Raw genomic sequence first — 14713 nt, forward strand, 5'->3', positions numbered from 1 at the left:
TCTACCGTTAACCACTGTTTTCAATGATTTCAATATTTTTTCTTTTATCTCAAGCATTGCTGATTAAGCGCTCCGATGTTTTTCAAAGTCATACTGTTGTGGAACATTTTATTTTCTTTTTTCTGAGATATATAAGAGAAGAGTATTAATTAGCCATATTACTATTTAGAGAGCACCGTGAGTACGGAAATTGGGAGGAAGTTGTTTAGGTCTTCGAAGCCGCCCCTTCTCATTGAAGTCCACCTATTTTCATTTCATCAGGAAACCGTCCTGTATGTAGTATGCTTTGTCCTGTGATCAGCATACGTCCCCGAAAGGGGTGCTGTACTCAGGAGCAACCGACTCGCCACGCGATCTTTCAAATATTCGTCCTCAGGCCTGAATTACGTATTGTATTTTTCTTGTGCACTTGCGTGACACGGCCAGAGTTAGGACATTTGGCTCACCCCCCACCCCCCTTACTTCTTTAGGCCTAGGCCGACAACAAGTCTCAGGTTTGTTTTCGGAGCGTCGCCAAGATAGATATAGTGTGGTAGCGAAGCTTTCGTAGAATGCCATATGAAAGGAGTGCTTTAAATTGCGCTGAACTTCCTCAGTGCAATGAGATTTGCTTTTTTGAGCATATGGAGGCCATTTCCATTGTAGGACCAAAGCTACGGACACCACATGAAACAATAAGAGAAGGTACGGGAGACTAGGAAAATGCGAATAGCAAGCTTGTTGTCGCGGCAAAATGTTCAAGCGATCTCGAGAACTATATCAGAGATTTCACAAGATTTCAGCAAAACAACCAATGTCATTCAAGACTGCTCTACACCGAGTGCATAAATAGAAATAGCATCTGAGCATCAACATTTTATAGACAGTATCACGACAACAGTACCTCTGCAAAACTCACTGTGAACAAAAACTTTTCGGTTAGTTTCCATACCTAGCTGACACATAATGAGTGGAAACATTCAAGGTAGCTGTCACTTTGCCACAGATCGGGCTAAAAATTTCTCGAAAGAGCTTCCAAACATTTATACAGATACAAAGCACGTGTACACATTAAATAACCTAATTCCGCGGTACGCAAAACCTATGCACCATATTTGCCTAATTAAAGCACTGGCCGCAGCGGTGGCTCAGTGGTTATGGCACTCGACTGCTGACCAGAAAGACGAGGGTTTGATAGATGCTAACGCATTAATAAAATGTTGACAAACGTTTAAGCCATGCTGCGTAATTCCGGAAACTCGGCGATTTTTACGCTCGGTCATCTTGTCCGCGGTCTCCCATCTTCTTCCAGTGTGCTTAATTTCGAGCTCACCTTATGCGCTGCACAGCAGTTGACGCTTTTAAAAACTTACACAGAAAGAGCGTTCACCCACAATGGCAGAAAAAGACTGGAAACAAACCAGTAGTATGCAGGACGTAATAACAGAGCAGTAAAGAGCTTTAAACAACAGGTCAGAACGTAAAAGGTAAAAAGTGGATTAGTTCAATAGAAAAGGAGCAGAGTGTAGAACTGCATCCAAATTGGAAAAGGCAGATCAGGAAGGAATCGTTCTATGACAACTCAAGGGTCAGTGCCCTAACATTTCAAGCTATAACAGGGTGTCTCATAACGCGCAGCTAAAAAAAAGAAATATAACCAAAGAGATGGCACATGTGCAGTGTGTGGTAAATCTGTAGACACACTTGAACATCTTACACTCAAATGCGACGATATCCGTACGGATGCTGACGCAGGCGCAGTCACTCTCCCTGGGGCCCTAAGGTTTAGAGCTAGCATTGGTCATGTGAATGATTATGGGGTGGAGGTTAACCAAAAGCGATTGGAATATTGGAAGCGATTGGAAAGATGTGACGTAAAGTTAGAAGTGTAGGATTAAAAACCTACAACTATTTAAAGAAAATGGCAAATTTACAGTCCGATTTATGACGCCGTTAAAGAAATAAAGAAAAAATGACTGCGACTTAGTTCAACTAACCCTGGTTATGCAAGCTTTGGTATCACAGATGTTGCACACAAATCCAAAAGGATTACACGTGAAGTCACTTTCATAGGTCCTCGTGGCCGCAGCACCATCTGACAGACGTGCGTTCCGCACTGCGAGAACTCACTTCCGGCGGCTCGCCAGTCTCTGCCGCGGCTGCTTCCAAGGCTCGTCGCTGTATACTTTCGGCATCTTTCGCTCGCCGTTGAACCAGGCAAAGCTACCCTTCTTCATCAGTTTTGGCTGCCCGTTTAGCGCGTTTACGCTCCCTATCGATTGCTAGACCCCTCGCATAGTTGGAAATGTCGACCGGACGATCGGACTCGCGCCGACGTCTGCGAGTCCCCACTCTCGAAGACGTCGGCTTCGGCTGACTTGCTTCGTTCATAGCGAGATACTGAATAAGCAGTTCGCAGTGGCTGCGGCGACGGCAGGGCGCGTGGCTGCAGCTGCTGAGAGTCACGTGGTCATCATGCGGTTACTTACGCAGCTCCACTCCTGTTGAAGGTCATTCGCGCAGACACAGCGAAATCGTCGGGCTAGGCTAGTAAAGATTTCCCTTTAAAAAAGCCCCGCGTGGTGGCAACACCCTCCACCCTGTTTCAAAGGGGCCGCTCCTATCTTCCGTCCGTCCGTCCGTCCGTCCGTCCGTCCGTCCGTCCGTCCGTCCGTCCGTCCGTCCATCCATCCATCCATCCATCCATCCATCCATCCATCCATCCATCGCTGTCTCTTGCAGCGCCAGGATGCAGCTTCCTGATCTCTCGCCGGCTGCGCTGCGGCGTTCCACAGCCTGCGGTATCGAACCATGCTGTTTTTTTTTTACCACGCCTTACCGTTCACATTCCTTTGCGCTTTCCTACTGTCCTCACCGCCTTACTTCACTCCACACCTTAATGTACGAGGAAAAAGGGGACACATAGTAGGAGAGCACTCGCCCTCCTTCCCATTCACCAACTGTCCTTCCTTCGAGTTCTTCGCCAACGTCGCAAATCCAGGGGCACGCTTTTAACAGCTATCGCTGTAAACAATAATCAATATTATCTTCGCCTTCCAAACAAGTACCGTGAGGCCTAGTAATAAAGGGAAGTGCTAAGTGGCGTTCAGTGAACGATTGTTCTTGAAGGAAAAGTTGTAAACCCGACTTGTCGAGCCCTGCAAAATGGGATTCCTGAAGAAGAATAAGCAATGCATCCACTTTCATTTCTCTAAAACATCTACAATTCTGGATCTTTGTACGCGCGAGGTGCACAACACAAATTGTGCAGCTTTATAGCCGAGCCCCAGAGACCCAGGTAGCGGAGCAGAGCGCTCGTGTACACTGGGGACCAACAGCGAAGCCCATCTCGTCACCTGATGAGCAGTCCCGCGCCGGGCAGCGGCTCGTTGGTGCGCAGCCCGTGCGGCCACACGTGCACGCTGGTGGAGGCGGCGGGAGCCGCCCGGTAGCACCGCTCGTCTAGCCGGCAGGTGTAGAGGGCGCTGTCCGCGGGCGCCGCTTTGGCCAGCGTGAGCAGTGAGTTGGCCACGCCGTCCAGGCTCGATAGCCGAGCCCGAGAGCCCGAGGAGGAGGCAAGCGGCTCGCCACCCACAAGCCAGCTCACGCTCCTGGGACGGCTGCCGGTGGGAGCGCCCAGCACCTGGTTGCGCGGGGTTCATGATCATTGGTGGATCCACTGATGTCTGTCATTCCCGCTGTCCGCACGGGCAGGAGGGCAGGCGCTCCGTAGAAAGGTTGTGGTGTCCTCCAGGGGGGTTCTCATGCACTAGCCTTTCACGCTAAGTGTTGCAGGAAGTAAGAGCAGTTCCTTTTTGTTTGTGTGTTTGTAAGGGGAATGAATATGTGTTTAACAAGTGAGCATGAAGAAGGGAGGCTACGTTTGTGCTGCCTGGGTTAGGTGTGTAGAGAACACTAAACGAGTTCGGACAGACTAAAAGTATATATCCAGGCATCAGGGAGGACCTGGTCAGCCTGCCTGAGGCTTTGACTTTTAGGGATAACGAAAGAAAAATTACCACATCAGTTGTAGAGCCGGAATAAAGAAGAGCAGAGGACTGGTGTCGTAAAAGCAAACTGCTTATTTTGCCCGACCCGTCCCAGCATGTAAACAATAGTTTAGAAGATAAGCAGAAAGCTTGGAATGTCAAAGAACAAAGGTAAAACAGAAATTCTAAAATAGTAGGCCAGGAATACGGTAAGCTTTAAAATTTTTCAGGCAATGTGGCTCTCGATAGCGCCCAGTTTCAAATTAGATGCAAACTAAACACACTCTTCTACATCGTGCGCAGCACAATTGTGGCCCCGGCTTGTTTGAAGGAGAAGCATCTGGTAACTAGCGAATAATAATGCGCTTTGATTCTCAAAGTCGCTGCCCATGCCCGATTTCCCAGTACATATTCCTCGCCACAGCCATAAGGCAGTGCCGTCACAGCAAACATTGGTCACAGCATCAGAACGAGGCGCGTCTTCGGATTGAATTCCAAAGCCACATTCGTTCTCGCCTTCAAAGTTCACGAAGTTTAACAGCTCGGAGAAGCGAAAAACAGGGTCTTTCTAAACACTTGCTGCGGATGAGACTGGTGTCCTGAAGCCAGACAAGGTGTTAAGAAAAAGACTGGCCTAGTACTTTCGCATCGACAATCGTTCAGTTGTCCGTCCGGCTTCCACAGAATGATTTCTGCCCCACTCTCGAATTTCTCTTCCAGGCCCTAAACGTCTATCTCCTGCGGGAAAATGGGTTGACACCGGTGAACGGTAAATTTTGCAGTCATTCCCCGCTCGATACCATTCTGCTCGGCGTTTTCCATATCAGCGCTCTCAAACACGCGGCCCGCGGAGCCATGTAGTTTGGCTCGCTGGACCTAAAGGTTACAGCCTTTGTTCCGCAGAGTGCCGCTCGTTCCCTCCTTTAGAGCTTTTGCTCTCATTAGCTCGTTACTCAGTTTCTCTCCGTTACCGGCATGAGCTGCGCCACCTGCCCCGGTTGGCGGGTGCAAAGTGGAAAGAGAGAAATCCACACTGTTAACGGCGATGAGGATGAAAGGGACTGTAGGCCTAATGGCTGGGCGTAGGCGTTGGTTGCGAAAAGTGGTCAGTTCGCACCCCACCGCCGGACAAGGATCGATACTAGCATTCCCCAGCACGGCGCCTAGCTTCTTTCTTTGCTTTGACTATCCATGCTAGAGCTCAAACATTCGCGTTACACACCCGTAAACATCATGTGATTTTTTTTTAGTATAGCCATAAATAATTTCTAGGCGTCCGGCAGTGTCCGATACCGTACATATTTCCTTTCTTCTTTAGAACTACATAGAAAGCTTGAACAGGAGTCAAAGAGGAACTGGAAAATAACAAAAATTACAAGCTTACGGAGGGCTTTGCTTAGATTTTACGCTCTATGCTAGTGACTTCACTCATTCGCTTTCATATTTTTTTGCCTGAATGCACTTTCGCCTACTTTTGCTTGCGTTTTTTATGCTTATTTGTAGCGGCGCTGGCGTCGCCAGCGGCGCTAATAAAGATGAAGTTGGCGCGACCTGCCTCGCGCAAACCAGAAGCTCTCGCTCGTGCAACAGAGAACGATTTCGGCAACCGGCCTAGCCAGCAACGTGAACAGCCCACTCCACCGTCTCAGCAGCCGCGGCTACCAGGACGTGCAATAAATGTGCACCTTCCGCCACATCTGGTGACTCTTTGCCGCGTGCCCCTTTTTCTCCACTTTCATTTACGGCTACCAGCCTAAGGGAGACATACGTTTGTTATCAAGGCCGCAGTACGAGATGAGTTTGACAGCCCTGCTGAACAAGAACGTAATGCACAAAGGTCTCGCCAGGTGGTCTGGGCAGGTAACAGAAAGCCGGAAAGAAAGCCTTTCAGGCTGTACGTTTGAAACAAAATGGACGTACTGTCGTGAGAAACATGAGAGGGAACAGGGGAGCGCGCGAAAAATACCCCGAACCGCACATGTGGAGATGCGCCGTGGTCGCCCTCAGAAACAAAGAACAGGGGAAGGTGTGATTTTTCCGCCAACTGCTCCTGTCATAGAGCCAGGGTCATTTCCGAGTAGCATCCTGCTGGCCTGTATAGCATCTCGGGAAACACCAGCGTCCAGGGGGCTTCAGCAGTATAGATTACTGGGGCATCTTCTGCGCTCCCGCCCCCATCAGCGTCCTTAGTGCATCATCTCTTGATTCATCCGCTGCCGCACCTACTGATGGTGACCTATGAGACGTTCTCCACCAGCTCGGTCCAAAGGTTGGATAACTGTGCGGCCGTGTTGCTTGCTCGCCGATAAGGCTGAGACTTGGGTTAGTTGGTACCTCATGTCCAGGAACCGAGGCTACAGAGCCACGGGCAAACACAGAGGCAAAATCCCACAGGAAGGAACATGAATTCTTTGTTGTCATAGCGTTCAAATATTCATCTATTCTCACTTGTTCTTTGTTTTGTGCATATATCTGCTTACCGTACAAGAGACGGCTTTTTTTAATGCGACACAGGTATGTTCTGATTGCATCAACTCAAAAATATCCGCCATGGGACGTTTTTTCTACATTTTAATGAATAAGGTTATCGTGATATTTATTCTAATTTTCATTATCCATTTTGAGGGCGCTTAATTATATAACTTATTACACAGTATTTTCGGACCAAATATTTTATCCGAAAGATTGTGGCCAAGACAGCTATAGCGCTCCCGAAGCGTGTAACTTTTCTTTTTTCTCAGTACGGTCATTGACCCGGGAATTTGAAATTTCAAGCATGTTTCCTGCTCAGATGACATGTCCTCAATGCATCAACTACGAACCTAATATTGCTCTATACATTTCACATGCTCATCGGTACAGTCAAGGGCTGTAGGCTAAATTCTGGACGTTTACAGTCAAGCGCAAATGTCGCGGGATGCGGATTTGTGGAAAGATTGGAGAGCTAAGCTTAGTGGCTTAGCGCGTTAATGAGCGATGAAATTAACAAGAGCGGAGGCATTGAGCCTATATTTTTCCTTATTCGAGTCGGCCGTATAATCCTTGTAGAAGTGTATTTACATGCTGAGCGCGCCAACTGCAGGCTGTAATGTCGTGTAGAGTTACTGTATAGCCAGGTTCTAGAGTTTGTTTTCTCTCGCCGCCGCGTAATCGCGTGACTGCCAGGCAACCATCTACCAGCGTGAAGCCAACCCTACAGGGCATCCCGGCCGCATTGCATCACCAATCGTGGCGGCAGCGTGCCGCGCTGAGGGTAAGTCGCTCACATATTTGCTTTGATACGCAGTGTCAGTTTGCTATATACAGTGAGTTTTCCTGATTTGTTGCTTCCTCGCGGATGTCATCGCAGCCAATATGACAGCTGGGTGTTCTGCTCCGAACTGCAGGAGCCACTCGGAGAGGTTTTATTCACTCCCATGCGGAATGGTAGCTGCGCATAGCAGCGAGAAGCCCGTTTCAAGAATACGCGAGGTAACTTAGTTCTTGAGATAAGGCATGATCCAATTTTATATGTATGAAAGCAAGAAGATATATCATTGCAAGTTTCAACAAGACAACCGAAGCGAGAACAACAAAAAAATGACACGACTTTCTTTGTCTTTTTATTTTCAATACAAAGGACAAAACCGCGGTTTTATAACCTTTACAGCAGCTGACGTTTCAGTGTTTAAGGCAGGGTCTTAATTTGGTGTTTGTGTTTTGCGCTCGCGGAGGCAGAGGTACGGACAAGGCTGCATACATTATGTAAAATAGATCTAAATATGTCGTTGCGATATTTTTCTTCCACCACGACGATAACTCACGTTATTTATTTATTTATTTATTTATTTATTTATTTATTTATTTATTTATTTATTTATTTATTTATTTATTTATTTATTTATTTATTTATTTATTTATTACAGAACACTGAAGCGCACGAAGACATTATGGCAGGGGGGGGGGGGGGGGGGGTGGAGTTGGCATAACATTTGATAGTAAGTCCGAAGTGTATGAAATATAAAGTAAGAAAAATGAAATGACAAATATTAATGCAGAATGAAATACAAGCACTGCAGCAACTGCGCCACAAGAACAAAAAACACCAATGTAATGAAAGACAGGCGCAATACAACTGAGCGCCACGTCACACATATCTGATATAAAAGCTCGGAAGTGATCTACCGTGCGGCAATCGGTTACGCCGGCTGGCAGGCTGTTCCAGTCATTGATCGTCAGTGGAAAGAACGGTGGTTTATATACGTCTGTGCGAATTTAATCTCACCGATGTTCCACTGGTGATCAAACCGTCTGGAAAAAAAAGTGCGGTTCAAGCAGGTACTGGTCTTTCTGAGTGCGAAGCTTTCGAAACTAAATGTCAAGCATGATTTGCAATCTAATTTTTTTTGTTCGCTTAGCTAACGATTCCCATCCGAAATTATCTTTAAGAGACGCAACATTAGTTTAAAAATTACTGTTATAAGATACGAATCTAGCAGCATTATTTTGGACACTGCATGGATTACAACGATCGCCAACCAAACTTACGTTTCTGGTAAGTGTAAACGAAGTATTACGCGATTTACCTGTGCAGCACTCCTCTGTATATTTTGGCTGCAGGGAAAATCACCGCGTTTCATGAGGGCAGTGTCTCCTACAGTCTTTCAGTAGGTGCAGTGATATGTATACTTCAGCTGCAGCAGCTGCAAATTATTTAGATGATATCTAGTAATCGCTTCACGACTCCCCTTCCACTCTGGCTGCTTGACTCATGCAAAAACTGTGCACGGCTTCACTGCACAACTTGGTTGCCTGTGGCGGCACCTTCAAGCAACTCTGGCAAAGCCTATATAGTAACTCTAATGGCATGCTGCGTGCCACGCCATCTACCACCTACATTGGCTCCTCAGCGCCTCAGCGCTGTGATGACGTCATACCAGCCGTTCCCTTGCTCGTCAAGGGACCGCTGGGGAAGGGCACCGTAGTAATAGACCTCGCTGTAAAATATATTTATAGTTTGCCACGCTAGCAAGTGAGCTGGCATACGCTGCAGCGGAGGAAACACGTATGTATCCTCATGCCCCTATGCTTTTCATTCCCCTCATTAGCCTGACCTGACCGTGCAGAAGATGGCGATAGATGAGAGTGAATTTTTATGGCGCAAGGGCATCTGCGGCCAAAGAGCGCCATGGCACAAATGTGTTTTTCGTTTGCTCAAGGTGGGGTCAAACACCCGTTTCCCATACATTTCACCTTAAATAAGCCGAGCACCAGGCCAGGGGAAGCTTGTACCCGTTGTATCACCGGTGGGCGCCCGGCGGAACTGAGGATTGAACCCTGCATCTCCCACATGCGAGGCGGATGCTCAACCACTAGGCCGCCGCTGCGCTACGTGCAGAAGAAAATTATTGCTAATGTGCAAAAGAAGAAAACCATTGCTAATCCTTATTCAGAAAACCTGATTGCCGTGACTGTACAACATGAGAAAGGCTTCTTTTAGGGAGCGCGGTCCTGAAGTTGAGCTCACACCAAGCACGTTGTCACTATTGTTACTATTTCCTGGCAGGCTAATTGGTGCTTGTCGTTCGTTTCTAAAAAATCAGCGAGGAGACGAAGACGGATAGGTGAACAAATATCTAATGCAGGTTTTGGAGCATTTTTGCGGCATGTATATGTGTTTTTTTGTCTATCCGCCCTTGTCCTTGCGTGCATATTTTGAAATGCCTCCATCTGTAATATAAAACAAAACCTGATTCATTTCTTGATTGCCTGGCTGCCGAAGACACCTGCAGTGTTCGTGTTTCTTTAAGAATGTTTTTTCCTAGTTAAACAAGTGTTTGCTGGAGGCAGCGCTTATTGGTCAGCAGAAGGCGCATCTCGCGACACTATCAAAAGTTTGCGTTCGAAAAATCCCGTGGAGAGCATATGACGACACGGCAACCAAAATGGCTGCAGCCTCGAAAGGCCTCCGGTAAAGAGCGTTGGCAGCTCCTCTACTCTCACCATGCAGCCTCGCCCGCCTAAGACCTTGAGAGATTCGTCGAGTACTAGAGGCGCCGGACGCATCGAAGTGCGATGCCAAGCCACGTGGCAATCAACTGATCGCCCAAGTTACCTTGCAGGCAATGTTGACGGCGGCGCCAGCGTCGACGGTAAGAGACGCCGGAACGACCTGGAGCTGGACGGGCGTCGCGACGACGACTGCGGGCGCCTCATCAGCGTCCGACCGGCAGCGGTACTCGCCGACGTCGGCTTGGCTTGCAGCGGCGACGACCAAGGCGCCGTCGCGGCGCACGCGCAGTCGGCGGTCGGTGGCCGTGCGCAAAGCATGGCCGTCCCGGAACCAGCGCACGGCCGTCACGTCCCGGCCCGCTGGCAGAGCGCACGGAATCTCCAGCGTCTCGTTGTCCCTCTGCACGCGTAACGAGCCGATTAGTGGGTCGGATTAGTCTAATCCCTTATGATGGAAGGTATTCCAACATGCCAGAAGGTGATGACTCATTCATACCATATAAGAGCAACGTAGCTGGTTCGAACCGAAGCTATGTCGGGAAAATAGCAAGGAGGACATTAAACAGTCATTGTACACAGCATAGCTGGCAACTTAGATGATATCGCACTTTCTTTAAGACAGTGGTTAAGAAGGCTCGCAAGTTTTTGCCCTATCTGCCTGGCGTGAATTCCCTACACGCGGAACCTGACTCTGCGGCATTGGCGCTTATCTGGATGGCCACGCACCAGTGTGAGGCAGTCGGCGGCGGTCTGCGGCAGCGCTCTCTTCTCCGTGGGCACGACGAGCACGTGGTGGTAGCGAGGAGGCGTGCTGTTCGCGCAGCTGTACTCCCCCGAGTGTACCAGCTGGGCGCGGGGCACGCTCAGGGTCTGCACCTGCGACACGGCCCGTTTGTCTTCCTCAAAGACTGGCAAGCGAAACGTGAACCATGGGTCGGAACCAGTCTGAATATTGTCGCATTCTTGTACAAGCAGGTAGCGAGAGCAGCAGCACACGACACGAGCGCCGCAGACCAAATGTTTCAGTAAGATGAACACCAGTGTTAAATCTTAGCTGGTGAAGCATCAAAAGTTTATCTGGTGCACAATGCTCGAAGCGGCGCTGCTTCACCAAGGCCACACATATGACCATAGCGAAAAGTATAAGACTGGTCACCCGGACGTTCAGCCTGGCTGCTCGGCATTTGCGGGTCATGCCGTCGCTTGAGCGCGCAGCGATGCTCTATGCCCGCCGGCCCGCTTCTCCGCTTAACCATTGGGGTTACTCTACTTGACCTCCTGCGCTGTAATGTGCGTCATCAAATCAAATCAAAATTTATTCGCCTGTATGCGTACATATTCATATATTCTCATCTGCCTAAGCACAATTTGCTTCTGGGCTGATCAGGCAGCAGGTGGAGAAATAACTCTATATGAATACATTTCTTTTCTAAACAGTCATGCTTACACAGAGAAAAAATTCTGAGCACAAAATAGCACATATGAAAGAACTCAAGCTATACACAAGGCTGAGTCCCACATTGCCACGTTTCAGTGACCACAACACAGGTGCCGCATATTTAGATCTTTCATTAGCAAAATTTGCGGAATATTTCTGTTGTAAGAGTGGTTTATTTGGTGACGCTGAGAACGACGGAATCAGCGGTGAAGCAGTGGTGGTCCGCCATCGGTCAGGCAGAGCGAGTTCTCGCTCGGAGTGATGACGGTGCGACTGGGCTGATGCCCTTCTTCACAATGTCTACAGTGGAGCCTACTGTGGCGATTACGCTGTCTTTGGGCTGCACTTTACGACATTTCAAGTCCTTCTAGACAACTTAAAGGAACTCTGCAACAGTTTTCATGATGATATTCTAAAGTAAGAAATATGAAGAGGAGGTCCCCGTGTGTATGCAAGCCAAATTTAAAAGCTTTGAGTGGGCCCTTTAATTCAAAGGTTTTAAAAATTGTCGCTTGCGAGTCGCCGAAGATTAGGGTGACACCTTGCTCACCGCGCGTTCTTATCCACCCCTACCCCGTTAACGTAAAGTGGGTAGTCGGGGCAAGCCTTCTCATTGGCCGTGCTACGTGGGTGGCACGGGGTACTGTGGGTTGCAGTACCGGCCTATTTTCTTTTTTTTCGAGTGCATCAGCATGTATGAGTTAGGGGGGAGAAGAGGAGCTTCATTTTTAATCGCTGATTTCTCGAAGGTTAATGATGTTAGCTTAAACTTTTGTGGTCCAGCGACGAGTGATGAAGTATTTAGAAAAGCTTTTGTGTCCCGTCGCGAATCATATCCTTAGGGTAAACCCCGTGCAAACTGTTGCTCAACGCTGACTGACGTGCCCTAGTTAGATTTCATTCGCCGAAGCACTGGGCTCAGCTGAGCGACATCAAAGAGCCTATGAGGCAAGTATACAACTTAGCTAAGGACATTTATATTTATAATCAAACATTAAGGCTTTTCAGAGACACCAAAGTAATTTGGAGTTACGGGAACGTAATGTCAAAACCAACCGCTCGCTATCTACTTTCAAAACGTATAGCACCGTTGTACTGATAATTGTAAAGGCAAATTTTTGCCCCCTCGCACGAAGCAAATAAGACAGTCTTATTGCCAGTGTAATCTTATTCGCGGTCTAAAGCCTCTCTTGGTTTTGAGAAAAAGAAAGGCGCATAGCTGGTTCACTTTTTCGGTGGACACCTAAAGAGCGCTACGAACGCCGGCTAAAACATTCAGTTACCAAGCTTTTAGTCGGCGTCCGTGGTGCGCTTGAGATGTACACAGACAAAGTGAACCAGCTATGAGCCTTTCCTTTTCTCAAAACCCAGAGAGGTTTTAGACCGCGAATAAGATTACACTGGAAATAAGACTGTCTTATTTGCTTAGTGCAAGCCACCCCAGGTAATACTCCAGCAGCAGTTATAAGAAATTACACAGAGGCCTTGCTCTTGTACTACTTACTCGGCGGTTTCGGAATTTTCGCAATAGAAATTTTGCCGACCGATTATTAGAAATTAGCTTACATATGTTAAGTACATCGGACTATAATGCGAAACTCCGTTCAGAATTACGAATATTTTTGCTTCTATAACCTGGTCTGTAAAGCTATGCAACACGTAATTTTTCATGCTGTCTCTAATTAGCCGCAGTATAATCTGTTAAATCCTAACAAACATATCACGCGCTATCTTTCTTGCAATACAGGAACAGCAGACACTAATTATGGAGTAATTAAATTCATAATTAAATCTACGCAACCGTGGCGGTTTCCTTTGTTTCCCGCAGGCATATTTTTTTTGTTTTCGGGCACAGCTTCTTCGTTTCCACTTTCAAAACCTAAAGCCTTGGAAAGGAAACAACTAAAAGTTTTTCAATTGAATTTGTTGAATTTCTCTGTCCCTCTCTGATCAAGTGCCTCAAATTTTGCCGATCAAAGGTCGTTTTATTTCGTCAGAACCATGTATTCTGTTCTAATGCTGGAGCTCAGAGTTCTAGGCTTCTTAGCAGACTCCCCCAGGTTTCTTTACTATCAATATCTTTGCCCGCTCTGGGAGAATTGGGGACTCCCGAATTATGTGGTCGAGAGTCCCTCTCGCCCCGCAGTGTGTGTATCTTTCATGCGACCTCAGGTACACGTGGTATGCCCATACCGGGTTGATAAATGTATTAGTTTGTAGCCACCTCCACACGACAGCTTCTCTATTATTCATCCATCTGGCGGAAGAGGCCGTTACCAGTCAAGAACTTCCAGACAGCCTCTAAACGCGGACGCGCAACTCCGTCTCCCACGCTTGCGTGGCGGAAGGGGGAGCAAGTCGTGTGTGTGTGTGTGTGCGTGTGCGTGTGCGTGTGTGTGTGTGTGTGTGTGTGTGTGTGTGTGTGTGTGTGTGTGTGTGTGTGTGTGTGTGTGTGTGTGTGTGTGTGTGTGTGTGTGTGTGTGTGTGTGTGTGTGTGTGTGTGTGTGTGTGTGTGTGTGTGTGTGTGTGTGTGTGTGAGCGCGCGCGCGCGCGCGCGCGCTGTCCGCGGTGAAAGCCAGCGCCGTGCGGCCGCCATTGCGCAAAATAAGTCCGGACTCTCAGACATGTCGCGGCTTGCAGCGTGATTTATCCTGGCTCGCCCGACAGAATCCTCCTCCTCGGAAGCGCCGGCTCAGTCCGCAACAGACGTTTCGACGGCAGCCCATTCCCGGTTGCAAACTTGGAACGGCCGAGCTCCTCTCGTCCATTCGTCAAGATCGCACGGTGACCAGTGCAGCGACCTGATTTGAAGGTTTTGAACGGCTGGCTGCTCCAACGGTCACCGGAGGCTGTAAAAGCCGAGCCGCGCCCGACGGGAGCAGCAGACGAAGACATCGAGCGAAAGAGAGGCTCTCCCGGCGCATCGCCGAGTTCCTTTGTGCGAGTGCGTTGTGCTCTGGGCCCCTGTGCCAAGAATGTAACGCCCTTGTTTATACTGTACACAAATGTTTCATTGACTCGCCGTGACCGTTTCGTCGCTCACCTCTGCGCAGCAGTGGCAGCAGGCTGAGATGCCCCAGTCCCAACAGTGGTGACAGGGTGGGAGCTCCAGTACGAACAGAGGATGGCAGCTACGGGTTCAACCGGCGCCAGCTACGTCGGCGCGGTGAGTGTCCAATGTTTTCCCCTCAGTTCGCCAGAGTGCTCTACCACACGTTACAGTAGCCTAGAGTAAGGCTGTGTGAAGCACCGGAGAGAGCTTTGTTGTTTTGAGCCTATAGTAGGAGAGTCATCAAACTGAGGGAGTAAACAAGGA

The 14713-nt window shown here is 48.4% G+C and overlaps 1 protein-coding gene across 1 annotated transcript in view; it reads right to left on the bottom strand.

The window, feature by feature from the left end:
• Positions 1–14713, bottom strand: part of LOC144123027 (protein sax-3-like) — a 66612-nt gene that overhangs the window by 33205 nt on the left and 18694 nt on the right. Inside the window, exons 2-4 of the mRNA XM_077655953.1 lie at positions 10686–10835; positions 10063–10359; positions 3336–3622 (exon numbers count right to left, since the gene is read on the bottom strand). Of these exons, the coding sequence (XP_077512079.1) occupies positions 3336–3622; positions 10063–10359; positions 10686–10835 (734 nt within the window). The remainder of the gene's footprint in view (positions 1–3335; positions 3623–10062; positions 10360–10685; positions 10836–14713) is intronic.

Source organism: Amblyomma americanum, chromosome 3 (genome assembly GCF_052857255.1).
Source record: "Amblyomma americanum isolate KBUSLIRL-KWMA chromosome 3, ASM5285725v1, whole genome shotgun sequence".
NCBI classification, from domain to species: domain Eukaryota; kingdom Metazoa; phylum Arthropoda; class Arachnida; order Ixodida; family Ixodidae; genus Amblyomma; species Amblyomma americanum.